The 23,420-nt window shown below is 63.9% G+C and overlaps 1 protein-coding gene across 15 annotated transcripts in view; it reads left to right on the top strand.

The window, feature by feature from the left end:
• Window positions 1–23,420, top strand: part of CFAP46 (cilia and flagella associated protein 46) — an 86,717-nt gene that overhangs the window by 20,518 nt on the left and 42,779 nt on the right. For all 15 annotated transcript variants that reach the window (XR_002338873.1, XR_002338871.1, XR_002338872.1 and 12 more), the window contains exons 12-25: window positions 2,149–2,377; window positions 2,526–2,646; window positions 3,736–3,859; window positions 4,012–4,142; window positions 4,538–4,665; window positions 5,859–5,992; window positions 7,093–7,305; window positions 8,388–8,553; window positions 9,936–10,085; window positions 10,919–11,026; window positions 11,594–11,760; window positions 17,962–18,093; window positions 18,431–18,593; window positions 21,727–21,811. Coding sequence is in view for 10 of the 15 variants with exons in the window: in XM_021073900.1 (XP_020929559.1) it covers window positions 2,149–2,377; window positions 2,526–2,646; window positions 3,736–3,859; window positions 4,012–4,142; window positions 4,538–4,665; window positions 5,859–5,992; window positions 7,093–7,305; window positions 8,388–8,553; window positions 9,936–10,085; window positions 10,919–11,026; window positions 11,594–11,760; window positions 17,962–18,093; window positions 18,431–18,593; window positions 21,727–21,811 (2,051 nt within the window). In the remaining 5 variants the exon portion in view is untranslated. The remainder of the gene's footprint in view (window positions 1–2,148; window positions 2,378–2,525; window positions 2,647–3,735; window positions 3,860–4,011; window positions 4,143–4,537; window positions 4,666–5,858; window positions 5,993–7,092; window positions 7,306–8,387; window positions 8,554–9,935; window positions 10,086–10,918; window positions 11,027–11,593; window positions 11,761–17,961; window positions 18,094–18,430; window positions 18,594–21,726; window positions 21,812–23,420) is intronic.

Here is a 23,420-nt window from a genome sequence, read left to right as displayed (position 1 = left end):
GGCTGAGAGGCGGCTTTGTGTCTTGTTGGGTGTATCTCAGGACGGCCAGAGCAGGCTTGGCCTCCAGCCCTGCGGCACCTGTGATCTCAGCAGGCTCCACTGCAGGTGTTCTTCGGGTGGGCCCAGAGCAGCCTTCTTGCCGTGCATCTTCCTCCTGGGGAGCCAGCCCTGTGGCATCTCGGGGATGTCAGGACGCCAGTGAGCCCTGACCGGCCCGCGCTGTGGCGGCCGGGCTGCAACTGCGGGTCTGGTACCCGGTTCCACTTCTCCAGCCTGGTGAGCCTTCCTGGGCCCTGAGCAGAGTCCTCCCTCCACCCCCCTGCAGACTCCAGCTGCCGCGGCTCCGTGGGCCTCTGTTCACTGGTGCCACGTGGAAACATGGAGCCAGAGTTTTGGGTGAAATAGAGAAGAACAGCTTTATCGCTTTGCCAGGCAGAGTGCCCTGAGAACTGTGTCCGCCTAGAGGGTTGGTGAGTCTCACAGTGTTGAAGGGGCGTGGTCCGCTGGCGGGCATTCTTCTGATTGGCTGGTGGTGATGTAATCGGAAGTCAGCATCATCAACCTTCCGGTTCCAACCCGTCTGGGGGTCTCTGTGCTTGTGGGCAGCGTACAGGTAACTTCTTCCACCTGGTGCGGGATTCGGTGTCTGCAGAACGGCTCAAAGGGCCTGGCTCAGAATATTATCCAGAGCCCTCAAGAAAGAACTACAGGTCCTTGACTTTGTTGAGTGGCTAAACTATTATTATTTTGTCTCGCTTGACTATTTTGCTTTCTGCATTTTTTTTTCACTTCTCTGATTAAACTTATTCTTTGGAGCTTGGGGAAGGCCCAGGAAGCTAAAGGTTTTCTACAGACAAGAGGCAGCCAGAGGACATGGGTGGGGTCTATTCTGGGAAGGTCTCCTAGGGTCCTGGGCGGCTGCAGGCCTGGTGCTCTGCCCGCTGTGGCCGGGACGTCCTCTCCATGCAGCCAGCAACGCCCAGGCTCATTCCTGACCTTCCTTCTCAGGATGGCAGGCTCCTAGGACCTGAATCGGCTGCCTCGTGTGTTTCGTCCAGCTCAAGTGTGGCTGTGTGTGCCAGAGACTTGGTCACAGTTGGAAGCAGAAAAAGTACCCGTTTCTAAGCTCTGGCCGTTCTCTTGGCGGCAGTGGGGTCTCTCATTCACACCCACTGTCTTCCACCCTCCGGGTGGCCTCCTCGAGCCAGTAGCTTGCCCGGTTGTTCCTGGGCAGGCTGCTCTGCTGTGTAGACCCCTCTGCCCGGGCAGTCAGTGTCTGCTTGCCTCAGCTGGCCCCTCAGGTGGGCCAGCCCTGGACGAGCATCACGTATGGACTCAGGGTCAGGCCTCCTGGAGCCCGGGGTTTGGTGCGAGGCCGGCTCCCCTCTGCTGGCCTCCTCTTTGCTGCCCCGTTGCTGGCTGCAGTCCAGACTTCGAGGAGAGTCCGTGAACCTGGTTCCCTCCCGGGAGCACGGACTTCGCCCTCAGCCTCAACCAGGGCCCCCTGGGCGGGCATCAGCGCCTGCGACTCCCTCTGCCTCGAGCAGCAGAGCTCCTGCCCCTTGCCCTGGGCCCGCTGCCTCCTCGGCCCCGAGTTGCAGCCTGTCGGGCAACACGTCGGCCTGGCCCGGCTGGGCGTCAGCTCGGGGTCCCGAAGAACTTTTCTTTCGACCGCGTTTGTTGGGTTGGCAGCTGCTGTGTCTGTGGCCGTGACGCGGGGCTCTGCGTGCTGCTGCTGAAAAGGCTCTGAGGAGACTTGAGTTACAGTCTTACACGCGCGCGTCCAGCCCCACGTGGTTCCAGCAAAGGCAGCAGCAGTAGCAAGCGCCAGGCAGAGACGGTGGGCCCACAGGACGTGGTGGCCGCACCGCGCCGTGTGTGCCTTGGCCGAGGAGACGGGGACGCAGAGCAGAGCAGGGAGGGCCGCGTCCCCCGAGGCAGAGCCTGGGCCTCACGTTGTACATAACTCACTTGTTGGCGACGCCAAGAGCCCTCTAGGAACGCTGGGCCAGACGGCGCCAGCCCTGCAGCGCCCGTGGGCGTGAGGTCTCCTCTCGGCCCCGTGCAGGTCCCAGCAAGGCAGGGCGGGAGGCAGGTGGAGCGCCAGGTGCCGGGAGGGCCCTGCGTGACGCTGCGCTGTCCCCCCAGCCTCATGGTCCCGCTCCGCTGCCAAGTGCACATGGAGGTGGCGCACATCGAGGAGGACGCCGACCGCCTGGAGCCGGCCATGGAGCACCTGAGGAAGGCCATGCTGCTGGACAGCCTGGGCCTCTACCAGGACGGGCTCAGGACGGCCTTCAACCGCCTGCGCCTCTGCACCATGCTGTACCAGACCCCCGAGCGCGCCGAGGACAAGGCCACCATGGCCATCGAGCAGGTGCCCCCGGGACTCGGCCCTGCAGCCCCTGTGCCTGTGCCCGCGGAGGGCGGGGCCCCGCGGAGGCCGGGAGCGCTCAGAAACGACGGCAGGCCCTCGGCTTTGGATGACAGGCCACGCTCCTCACCCCCTGCCCCTGCCCTTGCAGGCCAAGAAGGCCCTGGCCAAGGACAGCGTGCGCAAGAAGCGGGCCCTGCTGGTGAACGCGGGCCTGGCCCTGGCCCCCGACACCTTCCAGGTCGTGCTCGACAGCGAGAACGAGGCCAAAGGTGCGAGGGCTCTCCCTGCGGGCGCCACCCAGCCTCACACCGTCCAGGGCAGACCCCGACCCCATGCGTCTGAGCCCACCCGGCCTTGACCTCTGCCCCACAGGCCCGGGTGTGTGGGGTGCAGCCTCTGGAGGCAAGAGGGGGGTTCGCTCCCCACTCCTCGTGACGGCACCCCTCATGGTGCTCACACGCCATGAGGACAACGTCCGAGCCCAGGGTATCGGCAGGGCTGTCCCTCCTGGGCCGGCGGGAAGGGCCGCCCAGCCCAGCTCCTTGACTGGCACAGGCCCAGGTTCCTCAAGACCGGTTTCCCTCTGCGACACCATCACACACCCCCCACCATGGCTTCATTTTAACGTGGTTCTCCCTGGCCGGAGCCCTCCCCGAGTGCCACCATCTGAGGCCTGCAGTCAGGCCTCCTCCTGTCTCTGGGGCACGTCCTCACCTGTGCCACTGTCCCAGGTGCAAGGTGGGGGCCCCGGACTCCACGTGACCCCAGGTGTATTGGCACCTGTCCTCTGGGGTCCCTCCTGCCTGCTCCCCGCTGGCAGCTTTCAGCCCCGGGGACCCCGCTGTCCACAGACAGGAGCCTGGGAGGGGGGGTCTGGGACGCCCTGTGGGAGGGAGCACAGCTCTGAGACAGCACTCGGTGGGCCAGCGCCTGGCACCCTCTCCGTCCCCTGCCCATGCCTCGTCCTGTGTCGCCCTCGTCTGGGGTGTGGTGGTGCCTCCCTGTGTTTCCTTCTCGTCCCGACAGTCGCCTTGCCCCCCCCCCCACCGCTTCCTGGGTGCATTTCAGCAGTGAGGGCTCAGGCAGAGGGCCCGGCTGGGCCAGGGCTCCTGAAGGGGAAGGGCGGGGGGTGCAGGAGGCCGCCTCCCTGCCCAGGCGCAACCAGCGGTGGGGGGGCAGGTGGGGGTGGGGCTGGTTCTGCCCGCTGTGCACCCGGCGCCCTCCCCACAAAGGCACAGTTAGTGCGGCCTAATTTCCATCAAAAGACCAAAAAAAAAATGCCTGCGAGGCGCCACCCTCCACATCCAGAGCGCCGAGTGCTGGTGCCGTCAGCGCCCCATTTCGTCGTCCACCCCCAGTCTCCATTGGGAAGAGCCGTGGCCGCTTCACCCACCTGTTCGCCAAGGCACGGCACCACTCCCTCAGCGTGGACAAGGCCGCCGGACACCTGCGGCGCCTGGGGAGCAGGAACGACAAGGAGAGGTGGGGGGACAGCGCTGCCCTTGCCCTTTCGCCCCCCACCCCCTCGGGGCAGCCCCCACAGGCCATCCTGCGGCCTCGCGTCTGGCCAGGTGGCTCTGGGAGGAGGCGCAGCGTGGAGGTCCCAGTGTCCGATGTCACCGCCACGTCTGCAGGATACAGATCTGGGCAGAGCTTGCCAAGGTGGCCCGGCAGCAGGGCGTGTGGGACGTGTGCCGCGCAGCCTGCCACTTCTGCCTGCTCTACGACAGCGTCAAGGTGAAGAAGCCGGCCAGGCTGAAGAGAGGTAGGCCCTCGGCCACACCTGGGCACCCCGCACCCGTGCCCGTGGTCACCATGGGGTCCTTGGGGGCCGCCCAGGGCGGGGGCTGGCTCCCCTCATCGGTACCGGGTCTGGGCACGAGTCCGGCATGCAGGTCCCTGGAGGAGGGAGGACTCGGGGACAGTGAGCACGTGGGGACAGGCCAGGGGCCCCGGGGGGCCTGGGACTGGGTGTGGAAGGTGGAGCGGGGACTTCACACAAGCAAAACCAAGAGCCAGTTGCCAGGAATCAGCTGGAGGTTAGCTGTGGCCGCGCTGCCCCGGGGACACCTGGCTGCCCCTGCTCGGCCAAGTCTCACCTGGCAGAGACCCCTCCCGCCCTGGGCTGCCCAGCTTCCCTGACGCTCTGCTCTTTCCCAGGAAAGAAGAGGAAGGGCGGGGAGGGTGCCAGGCAGGACTCCCGGAACCACTCGGACACCACCCTGCAGAAGCAGATGTCCCCCAGCCTGCTGCGCACGGTCGCGGAGGTGGGGTTCATTAGCGCCGAGGTGCGTCCCTCAGGTGGCCGCAGCCCCCGCGCTGCCGCTCTGCGTGGCTGTGCGCCGACCCGCCAAGACTTGATCCTAAGGCTCCGCCCAGGCTCCTTCAGTGAGCTGCAGCTTAGGGGAAACTTCCTAGCTTCTTGGGAGCTTTTCTGGGAGAAGACTGTAAATCAAGGAGTTCCCATGGTGGCTCAGTGGGTTAAGAAGCTGACGTAGTATCCATGAGGATGTGGGTTCAGTCCCTGGCCTTGCTCAGTGGGTTGAGGATCCGGCGTTGCCACAAGCTGCAGCGTAGGTCCCAGATGCAGCTGGGTCCTGCATTGCTGTGGCTGTGGTGTAGGCCAGCAGCTGCAGTTCTGATGCAGCCTCCAGCCTGAGAGCCTCCACATGCCACAGGTACAGCTCTAAAAAGGAAAGAAAAAAAAATACATAAATCAGAAAGGCGTCGTGATGTGTGTGGATGCACGTTTCCCTTGGAAATCCTGTCTGAAGTGTGAACCCACAGTGACACGGGTCCTGCAGGCCGAGTGTTACTGGATTTGGGGTGCCGTGTGCTGCGGAGAAGGTGCAGAAGTGCCGCGAACCAGGTGCAAAGAGAAGCATCTCCCTCAGAGGTGGCTGAAGGCTCCTGGGGACCAGCCCCACAGGGCCTCGACCTGGGGTCACCACTGCCCCCCACAGTGGGCACGTAGAGACCCAAGGGCCAGCCAGGTGACTCAGCTGGGTCCCAGCTGGCCCTGGGACCCGTGCATCTGCACGTGGTGGTGGCTTTGGTGGCATTTCGTAACTTCCGAATTCTTGGGGTCACTTGGGCTTGTCACCTGGTCAGAACACACACAGATATGTTCTTTGAGGGGCTGCCATGCATCTCTGAGTGCCAGGCCCGCGCCATTAGTTGGGGGCAGGATGACCCTGGAGCTGGTGAGACAGTGGTGTCCTTGGCGCCCGGTGGCCCAGCCAGGCTGCAGCGCTTCTCTGCAGGGACCGGGGTGTGGCCAGGCACTTGCTCGTGTTAAGAGGTGATGTTTCTATCCCAAGGTGTCGCTTGGGTTGTGCTCTCAAAAGGGACAGCGCTTGCGGGGAGGGGGAGGTGACAGCTTGGGGTATGCCACAGGGTTTCCCTACCTTGCGCCTGGCTGCACGTTCCCGCCTGGCGCCGGGTCAGTGCTCCCGTGACCTCTCTGCGACTCTCTCTGCAGGCCACCGTCCACCTGCTGCAGTCGGAGGGTGTGCAGCTGAATGACCGCCCCACGCCCCCCAAGGATCTGAGCCAGCACCCAGTGGGCTACGTGCCTGAGCGCCCAGAGGACAACGCGGAGTGGGTCGTGTACCGGTAGGCGGGCCGCGTGGATGCAGGCTGGTCGCCTGGGGAGCGAAACCGGGAGCTCGGGGCCGGGGCAGACCGGAAGGCAAGGGATGTGACCGGCTGTCCCGAGTACTTGGCTGGCTCAGACCGTGGTTCGTTGTCGCTGGTCTTGCTCATCATGAGTGAGATGGGATGTATTCGCAGAGGGAGGGGCAGGGAAGGGGCAGCGCCTCCGTTTGCCCCAAGAAAAAGCTGCAGCCGACGGGCTGTGATGATGGCAACGGTCCCGGAAAGTGAGGACGGGAAGGGGCCGCGGAGCCACCTGGGGACTCGGCCGCGTGCGTGTCGGTCGTGGAAGCCAGGTGCTGTGTGAACGGTAACGGCTTTCAGCAACTTTTTCATCTAAAGTTGAGTGTTAAAAAGTGAACGAGGTGGGGAGCGGCTCCCCCATGGCCGGATCCCGGGCGCGACGCGGCCGGCTCCCCGCCAGGCGCCGAGCAGAGCCTCCTTCCCCGTGGCTGCACGAGGGCCAGGCTCCCGCTCCCCCCGGCGGCGGCAGACGAAGAGGCCCGACTGCAGAGCGCGTCTGTGGGTGCCTAAGGTCGCCCCCAGACTGGGCAGAGCGCCGCCCGCGGCCTCCCTCGGGGCGGCCGCCGCTCCTGTGGGGCCCAAGGCACGTCTGAGCCCCGCTCTCCTACAGCCCAGCGGCTAAGAGAGGCGGTGACATGTTTTGAGCCTGTGAAACGAGATAGTGGAAAACACACCACCGACTTCACGTCGTTCCCAGAGCCCAGGGCGCTCGGTGTCTGGCCCTTTACGGAAAGGTTTGCTGAGCCCCGGTCTGTGGCCAGCAGGTCCCGCGCGTCCACGCGGAGGAGGGCAGCCTGTGTGCCGTGGGGCCCGGGGAGACCGGGCACAGTGGGACCGGGGGTGGACAGCAGCCTGCAGCTCCGTCGTCAGACAGGGAGAGCTGGGCAGGTCCGGGCACTTCAGCGCCTCGGCGGGCACCCCCGGCAGGGGCATCATTGTGAGCCCCGGGCTCCATAGCCAGCCTCGCGCTGGCGTCCTCCGTGCTGGTTTGGGAGGGTCTTGTTTCGGTGGGGGACCTGATGGCGTGCCCCCTGCAGGACCTGGATAGAGAGCCTGTCGCAGCACGCCATGAACAGCTGGCTGCGCTCGGCCGAGATCGGACACCAGCTGCGGGAAGCGTGGATCGTGCACAACGCCGTGGTCTACGTCCTCAACCACAACCAGCACCTCATCATGGCTGGGCGGCAGAGGGAGCTCGTGGACCCCTTGTACCACCTCCTGGGCCTTGTCAAGGCCACGGGCCACAGCGGGTGGGTGAGCCTGCCGGGCGCTGCGTGCACTCCTGGCTCCATCCTGCTGCTGCCAGAGACCTCGGGTCATCACACGTGTGTCCCCAGGGGTGCTGTCCTTCCGGATACGTGGGGCCACCATCGCCCTGCGCCTGGGGTCACAGGGCCTCGTTTACTAGCTCTGCACCCCAAGCGACGCAGTCAGCGTCTCTGAGTGCCAGGGTGGCCTGAGGGATCGAGGAGGCGCTCGGGAGCCCCCCCTTCGCCGGGCCCCACGCAGCCCCACAGGGTCAGCGCAGGGCCCCCCACCTGCGGCCTCTGTTCTCCACAGAGGGATTCAGAGAAAGCTTTTGTCTGAGGCCCGAGTCCTGTAGGAAGATAGACAGAAGCCGACCTCAGCCTGGTCTGGGGAGGGCTGAACGCTGGTGTCTGGGGTTTTCTCATCTCGGGCACGGGCGCTCGGGAGAGACCCGTCTCGCACCACCTCGGTCACCAGTGGGGAAACGTCAGGCTGGGTCAGGTTTGCCCGACTAGGAAGACTTCTGGAAGCCCTCTTTGTGTTTTTGTCGCTTTGGCTTTCAGTCTGAACAGATTTAAATGTTTCACATCACGAGGGTGCAAAGGCTGGCGTGAGTCAGGACGCGGCACCGGCGACTTCTGAGCTGTGCAGAGCAGGAAGTGGGCCGGGGCGGGGGTGGGGGTGCGCAGCATGACCTCGCCTCTGGTCCGTGGGCGCACGGCCGGGGGCAGGGGACCACAGGAGGTGCTGGGTCACAGCCTCCCTCGGCGGGCATCTGTGTCTGTCGTAGACACAGATGAGACTGTATCTGACCGTTTTCAGTGTTTTGGCACCGAAACATTTAGGGGAGAAGCAGGGAGGTTCTGGTTCAAGTCCACTCCACCTGCTGCCCAGCAGAGGGCCTGCTGGGTGCCCAGGCACGGTGGCCAGTGGCCTTTCTGTCCAGGCCCCACAAGACTCCCTGAGGGTGGCACAGGTGTCGCCCTTGGCGTGAAGGCTGCCTGGTGGAGGACGAGCCACCAATCCAGTCCTGTCATAGCAGCTTCCCCCCGACAGGCCTGGCTCAGACGTGCTTGTCTTCCAGAGACCCCGTGCTGCTGGCCGCGCTGTGCAGCGCTCTGGCCCGAGGCCTGATCGTCCCCTGGATCCCGGCCCCGATGCCAGAGAAATCCAGAAAGCAGGCGCGCTCAAACCCGCCTCACACACCGCTGGACCCGGAAGCCGCCTCTGAAGTCAGGACCGCAGTGGAGGTGCCCGCATGGGAGCGGAACTGGGGCGGGCAGGCCCCGCGTGGTGTGGGCATCAATGCGGGAGCAGCTGAGGACGTGAAGCCCTGGGGGTTCTCGACTGCCCGGAAACGGGCAGGACACGAGGCGAGGCCACGTGGGTGGCGGTGCTGGAGGACACCCCGCGAGGCCCAGGGCAGAGAGGAGAGGGACCGAGGCCAGGGCAGGGCAGGGAAGCCGCAGCCCCGAAGGAGCATCCATGGTGCACGGATGTGGGCGGTTCCGCGGTGACGAGCGGGACGTTCATCCCGTGACTGAGGTCAGAGGTCGGAGGTCGGAGTCCAGCCCAGGGGTCGGGGCGCCAGCGGCTGTTGAGGAGCATCTGCTGAGCAGCGCCCACTCTGTAGTGGGTCTGAGGGGCTGCGCGGAGCCTGGGCGGAGAGCAGCGCCGCTTCCGCGTGACGAGCGTGGCGGAGAGGCCACCGCCACCCGCCGCTGCGGGACGTGGCCTGGTGCCCGCCCTTTGGCGACACACAGAGGGAAAGGGCGGAGGAGCCGCCATCCTCAGAAAGGCCACCAGCAGGCTTCGGGGTCACCAGGGCCCTGGGCAAGCAGTGACCGGGCACAGACTGACAGAGCAAGGTCCCAGGGAGACGGCGCAGCTGCCGGCCAGCCCAACGGGCAGAGCCAGGAAGAGGCCCGGGTGGGAGCAGGGCGGCCTTCCTGGGGCTCCATGTGGCTGGTGCACAAAGCAAACCGCCCTCGCTGGTGCGGACGGGGCAGCAGGAAGGAGCCACGGCGGCCCTGTGGTCAGGTGGCCGGCGGGAAGGGTCAGGCCTCTGCTGTGGGGCTGGTGGGAGGGTCTCCCCAGGCTGGCCCAGGAGTGGGGCGGCCCAGACACATCCCCACGGGGACCGAGGGGGACGGGACCAGGCCGTGCAGGTCGGGGCCAGGGCGGGGGTCCCTTTGCGTCGAGTCCTACAGGTTTTCAGGGGAGCGGCGTTGGTGCCACGCGTGCGTGGAGTGGGGAGGAAGGCGGAGCCGCCATGAGGGGCTGCTGCCGTGGCTCCCGGGGCTGCGCCTGCAAGGCCTCGGCTTGGGGGGCTTCTCCACTCCAAGGTGGCGAGTGGGCCCTGAGCGGAGCTGCGCCCTCGTCCGTGGCAGGCGGGCAGGGAGCGGGGTCCTCGCCGTGCAGCCCCAGAACCAGCACCAGCCAGTGTCAGGACCCGTGGGGACCAGCACTGCCCCGGGGACGATGCGAGGGCTGGGTGCCACCATGAGGCGGGGACTGGAGGGGACGCAGCTCGCACGTGGACCACCGGCCAGGTCACCTTGTTTACAGATCTGGGTCTTGGCTCAGGTTCCTGCCTGGATTCAGGTCACGAGCAAGCATACGTGCATTCCAGGTCTGCGAGTTCGCCCTGAACCTGACCAACGGGACGGTGCCCGAGGACGCGGTGCCCGTCAAGGCCCGGCAGCAGCTCATCGCCACCTGGGTGAAGGCCAAGCAGCTGCTTCAGCAGCAGGTCGGGCCCCGGCTGGGCACGGACGAGCAGGTGCGGGCCTGCAGGGCGGGGTCTCCTGCTGACGTCGCCCCGCGTTCCCCTCGGGCCTTGGCAGCCCGAGGCCAGCACCCAGGGGCTGTGAAAGGGGGCTGAGGTTGCTGCCCAAGACGGGGCATGAGGCCTCCTCTGCCTGGTGGGCCACAGCACCCCTCCCTCCTCCAGTGGCTGGCCACCGCCGCAAATGTCCACTGAAGCCACTGGGCCTCCGGGGGTGCAGCCAGTGACACCTCACGGTGGCTTTATCTGAGGCACATCCAGAGGGGTGCACCTCCTTGTCAGGGTCCCACGAGCCCCCTGGGCCATGAACACAGGCTGTGGGGGTGAGGGGCTGGGGGAGCCAGCAGGGACCCGGAGGGGAGGGGGCAGGATCGGCCCGCGGCCTCTGCTCCCGCAGCCACAGGCTATGCGGCCATAAATATGAATGGAGACCAGCTGGAGACCCACGGGAGCCCCTGGAGCCAGGACACACTGGTTCAGGTGTTCACTGCAGCTGGCGAGGTGGCAGGCAGTCAGGAAGGGCATCTGAGCCCCGGAGCGTGAGGGCCAGATCGGGCAGGAGGGAGGGGCCCTATAGGCACAGGGCCACCATTGTGCCGGCCCCCTGCCCCCACCCTCCGCCGGGTCAGTCAGCCGCCCGACCACCTGAGGGGCTGTCCCGCCCGCTGCCTCTTTACTGCAGGCAAAGGTAACCTGGAGGTAACCCCGTGTGCAGGTAACCCCATCATTGCCAAAGGGCTGGTGTTTCCCGGGGCTGCAGCCCTGAGGATTCCAGGTTCTCCCGGCGCACTGGGGCTGACGGGCCCTTGGCGCCTCCTCCCCGGCAGAGCACCAATGAGGACGTCACCTCTGTGACCAGGGTTCTCGTCGCCTTGGAGCTCTACTCCTGCAACGGGCTGGGCCTCATGGACTTCACTGTCCCCCCCTTGGCCCAGGTGGGTGCCGCCCCCTCAGATGTCGCCTCCCCCCGGTGTCACCATCCTTCCCCTTGGCCCAGGCGGGTGTCACTAGGTGCCTGGTGGGTGTCCCCATGCAGCTCCCCAGCCTGCAGGGCTTGCCGTCCCCGTGTTCAGATGGGCACTGGGGTCCTTCCTCCAGGCAGCCGGGCTGAACCCACGTCCTCCGCTCCGAGCGGCCTGCCTCCCAGCAGAGCCAGGCGATCCCCTCTGAGCCCAGAGTTTGGCTTCCTGGGGCTTTGTCTGCCCTCCTCCGTGCTCGGCGCAGGGCACGCCACCCCGTGCACCAGGAAGGGAGGGTGGCCTCTGGGCTGTTGGGCCCTGATCCATGAGACCCGCCCCAGCCTGGCCGCCGTGAACAGCTAGTGACCGGCCCTCGCAAGTCACGCGCCTGTCGGGGTAACGTCACTAGAGAGCCTAGGCCGGGACACTCCTGAGCCAGCGCAAGGTTTGGCCCACTCCCCGGGCCACCGAGCGGGCAGTGCGGCGCCCCCGCGGGGGTGCAGTCAGAGCCCCGCTTACAGACACGCTCCTCCCGCCGGGAAGCTGGTGAAGATGAGCGCCGCGTGCAGCTGGTCCGACCCCCTGGTGGAGCTGCAGACGCTGACGCGACTGACCCACTTCAGCTACATGGCCCGGGACCACGAGGCCACCATGGCGTGCTCGCAGCGGGCCATCCAGACGGGCGTCAAGTCGCTGCGGGCCTCCAGTCAGTGAGTCACCTGGCTCCCGCCCCCTGGGCTCTGGGCTACGGGCCGGGCATTCGCCCCCTCCAGGCCTGCCGTGCACCTGCCCCGGCCTCGCCCACGCGCCCCTGCAGCCGTGGCTCTGGAGAGCTGTGCTCGGCAGATGCCGAGGCCGCACCAGCCTCACCGGCGGTAGGTGTGATGGGGCACTGAGGTGGCAGGGGCGCGTGGCTCAGCCAGCGCCCGCTCCCTGCAGATGTGCAGTTTGTTTAAAGTGGTTTTGAGGAGGTGGCTTGGAAAGCCAAGTGATTTCAGCCGTAATTAGAGGGTGATTTCAGGGAACACATCCTCCCCTCCAGCCCCCCTCACCTGGCCGCTGTCAGCTGCTGGCTCTTGGGCACTACTGCCCGGCCTCCGGGACAGACCTTGGGCTTCAGCCCCCAGGGCGGCCACGGACCCTCCAGGCCCCGCTCAGCTCAGGTGACAAGGCCGCCTGGCCCTCCCCGTCTGAACGCGGGGCTGCTGTCGGTCTGCTGCTGCCGTCAGCACTTGCGCACTAAAGGCCGCCTTCCTCGACGCCCCGCTTTCCGCTTGTTTCTGAGTCTGTTTCCTGAAAGGGGGATCCTGGCCTCATGGCCGGGAAGACGCCCATGGCGGCTGCATGGCCAGTCCGGCTGTCCAGCCAGGTCCCGGGAGCACTGTCGCCGCACGTGCCCAGCCCCAGGCTGCGTCCTGGCCTCGTGGCTGCTTGCACGAAGCCGCCAGTGCTCCGACTGAGGAGGCAGGCCGGACCCTCTGGGTCAGGATCCCAGGGTCCGCCCCGGCACCCCCACCCCGTCCCATCACAGCTGCAGCTCCGCCGCCTGCGTGGGACGCACCGGGGGAATTTGGGGCCGGCAAAGGAACTTGACCCAAGCTGCCTTCGTCCACCCTGCACACGGCCAGGGCCTCAGGCGCCTCAGCGGCACAAAAAGGCCTCGGAGGCCCCGCTGCCCGTCGACGGTTCCTGCAGCGGAAGCTGAGGCAGGCAGAGGCTGAGGCCCTCACTGGAGGCCACCCAGCTGGCCGGGCAGAGCTCAGGCTGGAGCCCAGGCATCTGGTTTTGTGTTGGGAAGGTTCCCTGCGGAGACCAAGGCAGTTGAAGCTGAGCTGCTGCAGGGCCCCAGGCCAGCATGTCTGGCGCTGCCACCGAGGGCTCCCTCATGCGGGTCCTTCCTCCAAAACAGGTTGCTTTTGCAGGAGAATCTGTCACGGGAGGGACTTTGCTTCTGCAGGGAAAATTTCCAGGCGCCCGGGCACATCCCGGCCTCACTGTGCAGCAGGTGGGGGCACGGGCTCCATGGTCACAAGGGGATGGCCAGCTGGGGCCCCAGCCCGCCTGGTGCCCAACGTGAGAGTCAGAGGACGCGGAGCAACGGGGCACAGAACAGCCGGCCGCTTAGCGGGATGTCTGGCACCACAGCTGCTCGGGGTTCTTTCTGGAAGCCTCTGGGTTTTGGCCCAGGGGTCTCCCACCAGACCCTGGTTTCCAACCATCACGGTAAAGCTGTGCCCATCAGCAAATAAACCGTCCCCGTCAGCAGATAAGATGCCACCAGCACCTCAGCCCTCAGGGCGCTGAGAAGGCCCTCGGCTTTGAAGGGAAGAGCAACAGGAAGAAGCAGCTTGAGAACAGTCTCTCCGGATGAACCCGTCGACTTTCATGATCTGCCCGCCAGTTATCTCGGCAGCAAAGGCGGGTTCATTCGGGAACAGCAGAGGCATCGAAATTAGAGCGATGCCAACTTGGTGCACCACAGGGAGGGCAGAAAACAGGGAGGAGAACCTGCTGTTATCAGGAAGAGGGGTGGTTGGGAGGGGCTGCGAGAACCAGAATCCACTGGGGACGGGGTGGGGGAGTTGGGCCCAAGTGCCAGGGCGTCGCATTGGCTGGCCCTCGTGGTCCCTGATCGGCTGGGCTGGCCTGGAGCAGAGGCGGGTCCCCCCCTCCTGTGTCCCCCACTGAAGTGAAAGTGATCAGTTTTGACAACACGAAGTAAAAGCCCAGGCGACACACTTCAGCAGCGGCGGGGCAGGGGGGGTGCCAGGAGGTAGGGCACCCTCGTCCAGACGGCGCGAGGTCGGGCCTCTGTCCGGGGCCGCGAGAGCTAGCGGGTTGGGGGATCGGGGGCCACGCTGCCTAACCAGCTCTGCGGGCGAGCACAAAGGGCTGAGCCCCCTCCCATGGCCCTGTGACCCGGACCTCTAGAATTCATGGACTGGAAATCAAGATAGAAGCCCGTCTTTTGGAGAGAAGCGTGACCTGCTGGTGCTCAAAGCTTGGCAGCCGCTCCCTCTCGGGAGCAGGGCTGGGGGCTGGCGTCAGAACGGCTGATGCGCGTTGCAGGCAGAGGAGAGCTTGTTGGGAGGAGCGGGTGGCAGGACGTCGGCTGTGACGGTGTGTGCCCTGGCTTCTCCACCCCTTCACCAGTGCGTCTTCTGCTAAAACAGGCCGGACGTGTGGACGTTGACACACGGTCCGAGGGAAGGTCACACCAGACTAGAAGACACGATTTTACTTTGGGTTTTGCGAACCGGTTGGCAGACCGTTGCTGTCCTCTGGTGGCCGTCCGTGTCACTGCACTCAGCCGGGTCCCTCTGCCGGGCTGGGCTCTGACCACCCTGGGGGCGGACTGTGTGCAGGCCTGGAGCGGGGCTGGGAGGCTGCGGAGGCAAAGCGGAGGGCTCCTGGGCTCTGCAGGAGACGCCACACGTCACAGGGCCCTCGGGGCCCTGGACCCTCCCCAGTCAAGCAGATCCAGGTCAGCCTCAGCCACGTGGCACGTTCTGCAGGTGGTTCACCTTTAGGCACGCAGACGTGTGCCGCGTGTCTGTGCTAATTGTGTTGACTTGCGAGTTAGGTAAAGACACCGTGTGGGATTAGTCACAGAGCAGTAATAATAGTGCAAATAGTTTTCAGGTCCTGGTGAAAAATAGTGCAGCTACAAATCACTTCGTGTTCTCAGCTCCGAATCTGTGATTCCCAGAATCGGTGTCATAGCTACACTGTCCACGTAAAGGAACACATACAAAGGAGGCGTCTCACGTCGTCCCTCAAGAGACACGGGATCGCTCACCGTTCGGCACCCTCATCTCACGTCTTTACCACTGCTGGGTTTTCAAGAATGCGGACGTCACTTTGTCTGCCCGTTCTGGCGGGACGCTCCGCGGAGCTCGTGCTCTTGTGCTGTAAGGAGAGACTGCATCTTGACCACGTCCACGAAACGGTTGTTTTCGGGCTCCGACCAGCAGAAGGCCCGCGGCAGCGCTTCTCGCAAGAAGGAGCACGCGAGCGCGGGCACCCCCTTGCTCTCTGCCTGGAGGGAGGGGCGTCCGGGCAGAACTGGGAGCGGAGCCCAGATGGAAATCTCGCAGGGGACAGAGCCCAAGGCCTGGGGCTGCCGGGCGGCTGGGACCTTAGGCCAGGACCTGCGCGAGGGGCTGCTGGCAGGGGACAGGGGCCAGAGATGCTGGAGGCCCTGTGCTGGCCTCACCAAACCTCTGGGCATTCGCGGTCCTAAGACCATGCCTTAGGGGCAGGGCGGCAAGGGCTGCTTGCCCTGAAAAGCCTAATGCCAATCCCAGTAGGGGGAGGACAAGCCACTGTGAAGTACCCACCAGCCAGAGTGAAACCAGCCTTCTTTGAAGGAAGGTGACACAGTCCACACGGCAGCCCCACAGCTTCCACGGCCCCCAGCCCGGCATAACATCCCAAATCACTAGGCCCGTGGAAAGCAGGAAAGCGCAGCCCATTCCAGGAAAAACAAAACAACGCAAAACAAAAAACCCTGGACGGGAAGCACCGGTCAGCAGTCTCCAGCATGACGCAGTGTGGGAGCTCTTAGCCGACGAAGTTAAAACGGTCGCTGTGAACACAAGAAAGAATGTTTAATGGACACATCAGTGTACAGGCAGGGAAGTGCAACGAAGAAATGGGAACGATGATAAAAGAAGTGCGTGGACATTCTAGAAATGACGGGTGTCGTGGACATGAAATATCCCCGGGAGTGCTCGGCCTCTGAACACCGAGACGCGGTTGGTGACTGGAGGCAGGTCGGCCGACTGTTGGAACTGAATCGCGGGGAGGAAGGCAGGTGAGCAGGAGCAGCGCGTCAGTGACCCGCGGGCCAGTGTCCCCTGGGCCAGCGCAAGCGCCGGTGGGGCCTCTGAAGGACAGAGGCAAGAGGGCCAGGCAGAAACACACGCGGTCGAAAATAGCGTAGCTGAACTTGTTTCCGGTTGAGTTAAAAATCAAGATGTTCCCTGAACTCCAAGCAGGGGACACACGGGGAAGCCCCCCCTGTTTTCATTGTGGTCAGACTGCTGAAGAGCAAAGGTCACGAGAGCACCCTGGAAGAAGGGAGGAGGGAGAAGAAGCGGGGACGAGGCTGCCGACTGCTCGGCAGGAGCAGTGCAAACCATCAGGCGTGACAAAGCAGAAGCCCGTCCGCCGAGAGTCCTCTCTGCCCCAGAGGTGGCCTTGGAAAGATGAAGGCAGAGTCAGGACGTGTCACGGTTAATCACCCCGAGGGAGTCCACTCCCAGAGCCCCCGGGGGCTCCGTGGGGCGGGTTTCCATCCCGGGCCCAGGAACTTCCGCAGGCTGTGGGCGGGGCCAAAAGGCAAAAGAAGCAACGCCCGAGGCATGTGCCCGGGACGGTGACCGGCCGATCACCGAGGCCCTTCCCCTTCGGTTCTTCAGTTCTTTAAGAGACACGCGTCTGTTTAAAACAGGTGCGCTGACCTGTGGGACCATCAGTAGACGTGGGAGTGGACACACGACAGCGACGTGATCCACAGCAGCACATCGGCTGCGAAGTGACACTGCGCTCTCCCCGGTGGACCCATCCGTGGAGGACGTAGGTGTAACAGAACGAGTTCTGAAAGACAGGAAATATTATAACCAAAACTCCCCCCGAGGAGACAAAACCGGAGACTGAAAACTACTCAGTCCTCCGAAAGAGGAGGCGAGACAGGGTGTGCGGGACGAAGGGAGAGCAGACAGCAAAGTGGAAGCTCTGACCCGCCACGTGGGCAAAGCTGTTAAATCCGAATGGCCGACACCTCAGTGAAGATGCAGAGTCCATCCCACTGGCTGCAAGAAGCAAAACCATCTCATCCTCAAGAGACGCTCTTCAAACTCAAAGTCACAGGTTGAAAGCGAGAGGTGGGAGGGGTGGGCTTTGCGAGGACGAGCAGCAGGAAGCTGGCGGGGCTGCAGCGAGACTCCCAGCTGCCTGACCAGAGGTGGACCGCTCACAGCGATAAAAAGGTTAGATGAGCAAGAAAACCTAGAAAACCTAGAAATCCTAGACGTGTGGACACTCACTAGCAGAGCTTCAAACTCCCGAAGCAAAAGGTTGGACACAGCCCCAGATTCCAGCATTGCTCTCCCCGCGGCGGGGAGACACAAGGAGAAACCCCCCAAACCCGGGAGCGTGTGGGTGGTCACCGTCGGCAGGTCCCCTGCTGTGACGGACAGAGCACCCTAGCAACCGCAGGGTGGGGATGGCTCCCGGATGCCAGCGCCCAGGCAGGGTTGGCGCGCCCACCCTGGGGAGCCGGGCCAGCCTCGTTTCATCTCCAAAGCGTGGCCTCGACCGTGCCCTGCAGATGCCTGCAGGCCGAGGGACAGTCTCCTTTGCCCTTGAGCCCTGGCGGGCAGGGCCGAGGAGGAAGTGACTTTCTGCTCCTGCAGGTGGGTCCCTGGCTTCGGGCATCCCAGGCCTGTCTCTCCAGAGACCAGGGTAGTTCTCTCAGAGTAAGTCTGCTGCCCGTGGGGGTGAGTGGCAGCGACACACGAGAGGTGGTGTGAGCAGGGCTTGGCTCACCTGCTCCGCGGAGGCCCTCGGAATCAAGACACGGCCGGCGCACGGGGCGGGGATGAGAGCCCCCTTGTCCGTGTGGGGCCCGGCCTTGCTCAGAGGGGCCCTGCTGCTGCTGCTGCCCTGGACGCCCTGCAAGTTGCCGTTCAGAGCCTCAGTTAAGGATTCTGTCTTGCGGTTCTGCGGGTCGCTGGGACCCAGCCAGGTTGTGCTGGTTTGGTGACTTTCACGAGGTTGCTCTGGACGTCCCTAGGGCCGGCTCCCGCAGGTGGCAGTCCCCAGGGCTGCGTGTCCCCAGGCCCGCTCCCCTCTCTGCAGCCCCTGCCCCGAGCCTCCTGTGGGCTGAGGCGCTCGTCTCTCTCCAGGGCGGAGGCTCAGCTGGTGGCGGAGATGCTGAGCACCGCGGCCTGCATCCAGGGCCGGAGCATCATGGACAACCTCAAGGGCCGGAAGCAGCTGCGGCTGACGGCCGCCAAGGCCTTCATGGAGGGCGCCAGGTGCGCCCGCTGCCCCGCCTGCCCGAGTTGCTGCGCCTGTTGGGTGTCTGGGGTGCGGCTGCAGCACCTCAGCGACCCTGCGACGGGCCATCTCCTGCCTGGGAGGGTGACACCCACCCAGCCCTGGGGTCCTGGGCAGCCCTGGGCTGGGGCGCATGTGGGGCAGGCTGGGCCTGACGTGAGCCAGTCACAGCGGGGACCTGCCCAGAAAGGAGTGGCCGCCCCTGCAGAGCCGGGTATAGGCTGGGCTGTGGAGGGAGGGCGCCCGCGGCAGCCCAGCGCGCCCCCCCCCCCCCCCGCCTTCCCAGCGCCTGTCCAGTCAGGCATTTCCTTCCAGGTTCGGGGGCCTAGCGGGGAGCAGCGCGCTCGTGATGCTGGCCGCGAGGCACTGCTGGAACAGCTGGCTCCCGCTGCTGTCGTCCGCCGTCAGTAGGAGGCAGTGCAGGGGCCCCACCCAGCGGCTCCTCAGCATCATCAGCAAGACGGAGGCCAGGAAGCAGGTGCGCTCCCGCCCTGGCACGTGGGCTCCCCAGGTCCAGGGGCCGCCATGAGGCTCTTCCCCCAGAAAGCTGGGGAGCACGGCCCCTGCACCCCTCAAGCAGCTGGGGCGGCCAGGGACGGGGTGCCCCTGAGATCCAGCGGGGCATATGCTCTGCTCTGACCTCCTCCCCAAGAGTACCCCGACTCATACCCGGAAAGTTCTGGTAGGAGAGGAGGATGGGCTCAGAATGGGGGGTCCAGACGGCGGAGGAAGACCTCCAGGCCGCTGGGCTGACCCCCCCGCCCTTGGGGCCCAGGGAGGCCTGGCCTGGCCTTGGGAGCAGCCTCTCCACCCCCTCCATCTCTGGGGAGCGTGGTCTTGGCGGAGGGAACGTCCCTGGCCCCGAGGCAGGCGGCCCAGGCGCAGAGGGGTGGAGGCTGGTGAACCGCCCCACTGGCCTGCCGATCGCAGGCGCCGGGCTCTCTTGCCATCTGCCCAGGAGGGCCAGGCCCAGAGGCTGCACAGGTGGCACGCCTGCAAACCCGCACTTTCAGTCCCAGGTGTGGCAGGCAGGTGTCCAAGGTCAGGTCATCCAGGACGGAGCCCAGGGCTGGAGCTTCTGGGGCCCAGGTCCAGGCCCCAGGGAGGCCTTCAGAAGCTGGCAGCCAGACAAGACCTCCGGGCTGGTGTGGATCCGGGCCGCGCCTGGCTGGGAGCCGGCAGGCGGGAAACGGACCACCAGGGCTCTGATGGTCTAGGTCAGGGCCAGATGCCCGCCTCCCGGACAAAGGCGGGCTCGGGCTTGTGGACCGGGCCGTGCCTGCCCACACGCGTCTTCACGTCTTTCCTGAGCCTTCCCTCCCACCCCCACCGCAGGGCGAGTGACCAAGCACTGGCCGCCTGGCACTTACAGGGAGGCCGAGGCCAGCGCTGGTCTGGGCGTCCGTGCGGCTCGCCGCAGCTCGGCGCTTCCGGGTGCTTTGTACGAACGGTGGTAAAACGCACCTGCTGCGTCACGCGTGACGTCGGTGACGCTGGTTCTGCTGTGTGACCATCGCACAGCCTGTGCCGAAACCTCTGTCATCCCCAACAGGCACCGGGGCCATTAGACCAGCGCCTGGCCCCCAGCCCCTGCCGAGGGTCTGCCCCTCTGGGGACCTCCTGGAATGGAACCATCGGCATTTGTATCGTCTCGGTCTGCTCGGGCCCCAGAACAAAACCCACAGACGGGGAGGCTGGGCAGCAGAGGCGTGATTCTGGCGGTTCTGGAGCTGGACGCCCAAGATCCGGGAGCCAGTGCACCGGGGCAGACAAAGCCTCTTCCCAGCCCGCAGGGGGCTGCCCTCTGCTCTGTCCGCATGCGGGGGAGGGCGAGGTCTCTGGGCTTCTGGCCGGGACGCTGACCCCTCGAGGACCCCAGCCTCGCGACCTCGTCCAGGCCTCGTGGCCTCCCCGGGGACTAGGGCGTCTGCGGAGGAGCCCAGCCCCTAACGCTCGCTAATGTCGTTTGCTGCCAACGTGCAGGAGCACACTGGTGTCAGGTGTTGGTCTCGTGTCTGCAGCGCTGCCAAATTCATTTAAGACCCTAGGCGCTTCCCGGGGGGTTCTTGGAGGTCGGGGGGTAGGACCAGGCCGCTGTGCGTGGAGACGGTTTACCCCGTTCTTTTCCTCCTGGGGATCTGCGCTCTCTTCCTGTCTGCTGGCTCTGGCTAGAACGCCCAGTAGAAGGATGAACGGCAGCACTGAAAGCGGGTGTCCTTGTCTCCTTCCTGATCTTCGAGGGAAAATTCAGTCTTTCAACACTGAACGTCAGGGTGGCTGTGAGCTTTCCGTCGCTTCGTTGTGTTAGGGAATTTTCCCACGCCTCCTAGTTTCTGAGCGAGTGTATGATAACAGCTTGTTGGGTTTTGTCAAACGCCTTTTCTCTGCTGACCGAGAAGCCCCTGTGGTTCTCCCGCGTTCTAGGTTGAGGTATTACACTCTCGGACCTTCTCAGGTGGTGTAGGCCTGGGGTGGATCTCATGCGGTCGTGGGTACTGTTTTCACGATGCGTTCCTGGATTTTATCTGCAATCCAGCAGCAAGTGTTCTTGAGGACTTTTGCATCTGTTTTCCTAAAGGATGCTCGTCTGTAGTCTTCTTTTCTTGCGACGTCTTTATTTGGCCCCTATCAAAGTGATGCCGGGCTCACAGAGTGAGTTAGAAAGTGCTCCTTCCTTTTCGGGGTTTGGAGGGTTAAGGGTTAGTGCCGGCTCTTTCTTTGGTGTAACATTCACCTGGGAAGCCACCTGGTCCAGGACAGCTCCTTCGTGGGAGGTTTCTGATTCTGAGTCAGTCTTCCCTTGGTAGAAGTTTGTGGAGATTTTCTGTGTCTTGAGTCAGCTTAGGTACCTCGTGTGTTTCGAGGGATTGTTCCATTTCTCGCAGGCGACCTGGTTTATTGGGGTACAGCGGTTCACACGATTCTCTTGGAGTCCTTTGTATGTCTGTCAGGTTGGTGGTAATAGTTCCTCTTTCACGTCTGCGTTCAGGTATGTGTGTCCCTCTTTCTGGCAAATGGTTTGTAAATTTTGTGATCTTTTCACAAAACCAACGTTCGGTTTTGAGGATTTTTTCTCTTATCTTTCTATTCTCTGTTTTGTTTTTCTGTGCTCTGATCTTTCACGTGCCCCTCTTTCCACCAACCTTGTTCTTTGTCACGTTCCTTGAGGCGTAAAGCTAGGTCGGGGGTTTGAGGTCTTTCTCCTTTTGTGGTGTCGGCGTTTGCAGGCAGAAGCTCCCCTCTGAGCCCTGCTCCTGCTGGACCCCCGCAGTTTTTCTCACATGCTCTCATCCCATTGACTTAAGGCTGTAAAACTGACTTGCATGCTTCATGCCACTGGAAAGCGACAGACTGTGTTGAGGGGTGATCTGTGCGTGTGAACGCGTGTGGGTGTGTCTGCGTGTACACGTGTGCGTGTGCTCTAAGGTGGTGAACCTTGAACCAGAGAGCCTTCTCTCGTGGGGGAAGTGCATTCCACTTTTTGTGGCTTAATATTTCAGAAATGGAGCTGCCGTTTCTGAAATGAGATGCTGAGCCACATGAAAGACAAAGTGGTGAAAGAAGAGGCTGTCTGCTTCACATAGCCGTGCTGTGCCTTTGTTTTGCTTTAGGAGAAAGGACAGACACTGCCCCTGCACCAGTGGCCTACAGCAGACTTCCACGGTGGAGCGGCCACCGACGGGCATTTCCTCCCAGGTTTGTGGACGCTCGGTGCCCAGGCACGAGGCCAGGGGAGGGCTTGTGCGGTGAGCCCCCTGCGCCCTGTGCAGGGCAGGCTTAGTCGTGCAGTGACCACGGCCAGGGTCTGCGTGGGCAGAACGGCGCTGTGCGGGCTCCTCGCGAACACCTGCAGGACACCCCATCCTGTGCTCGAGGAAGCCAGCCGGGGTCGTCCCCCTGGTGCGGGGCCTCCATGACCCTCCCAGGCAGCCTTGAAGTCTAGCCTCTGGGTTATTCGGACAGGTCAATCCCACGCTTCCTTTTCTGTAAAGATAGACCTCTGCGAAAAGAGAAAAGTGAAAACATTTCAGAATTTATGTCTAAAGTAAAAAAAAGATGACTACCTGCTAAAAAAAAAATCATCGTCCCTGTTAGTGCGGGTGTCACGGTGGGTACTGGGCGTGTGACCTGTTCACCCGTCCCCGCCTCACGCGCTTCAGGGGCTACGGCAGAGAGAAACTCGGTTTAAAACACTGCACCAAAAGTGTGACCGTGTGTAATTAAATGTTGAGATGAACTCTGAACCCCAGCAGTCAAGGCCGTTTGCTGGTGCTGCAGAGAGAGGCGCAGACGGCCGCCCGCCCCCCGGGCATGGGGAGGCGTGGGGAGGGGCTGGGCTACACTCGGAGCCCCGTCTCCACCTCCGTCCACCAGCTGACACGTACATTAAGTAGCTGGATGTTGGGCCGCTTTAAACATTCCAGTTACAGAAAAAAAGGAGGTAGAACAGGCACCGCCGATAACGGGGAAGCATCGCTCCCTAAGGTTTAGGCTCAAAGAGGCCCAGCTTCAAATACGCGAACATTTAAACAAGAAGAATGAGAAGTGCAGAAAATTAAAAAGCAACCAGGAAAGTGTTTACACCAAATTCGGCAGCTAAATGATTGGTTTCTATACTACACAAGTAGGTGTGTTGGTCGGATGAGGAGACGTGAGCTGCAGTAACAAGCCAGCAGCACAGCAGCTGGGCAAGCAGGGCCGCGCAGGGGAAGCGGTCTGTGGGCCCGGGTAAAGGCCGAGCACCAACCCCACGAGCCGCAGGCTGGAAGGCGGGCGCCGAGTTCCAAAGGGGAGGCGCACCTCCGGAACCCACCTGGTCCCCGGGCTCAGGCCTAAATCAGCTGCTGCCATCCCCGGGGTTGGCAGTGCAGGCGCCCCGGTGAGCCCTGGAGGCCTGAGCGGTGAGAGTCGGGTGCCATCCTCTTGGCCAGCTGTGACAACCTGCCTGTTTGTGCCTTTGCTCTAAGATTCAGTTACAGGAGAGAAAGTTACCCGGTCAGCGGTGTGAACTAGGGCAAGCTGAGTGTCCAGGACCAGTGGCGGGGCCCCTGCTTCGCTGGAGGGTGGGGCTGGGGCTGCAGCAAGGCAGTGGTAGGCGGAGCGGCCAGTCCGCAGGGCAGTGTGGCTCCAGGCCTCGGCACCTCGGGCCTGCCGGAGCGGGCAGCACCCTCGGGCGGCCTGGGTGAGGGCCGCGGGAAAGGGAGCTGGGTGCTGGGTGCTCACAGTGCATGTTTTGAAGAGTAGCGGGAGTTTCCGATAAGAAAGGGCCTGGGGTCTGAGCGCGCTGGAGGGGGCGGGGCCGGGG

The sequence above is a fragment of the Sus scrofa genome, chromosome 14 (genome assembly GCF_000003025.6).
Source record: "Sus scrofa isolate TJ Tabasco breed Duroc chromosome 14, Sscrofa11.1, whole genome shotgun sequence".
NCBI lineage: Eukaryota > Metazoa > Chordata > Mammalia > Artiodactyla > Suidae > Sus > Sus scrofa.
The sequence above is the reverse complement of the archived record's forward strand: the minus strand, read 5'-3'. Positions and strand labels throughout refer to the sequence as shown.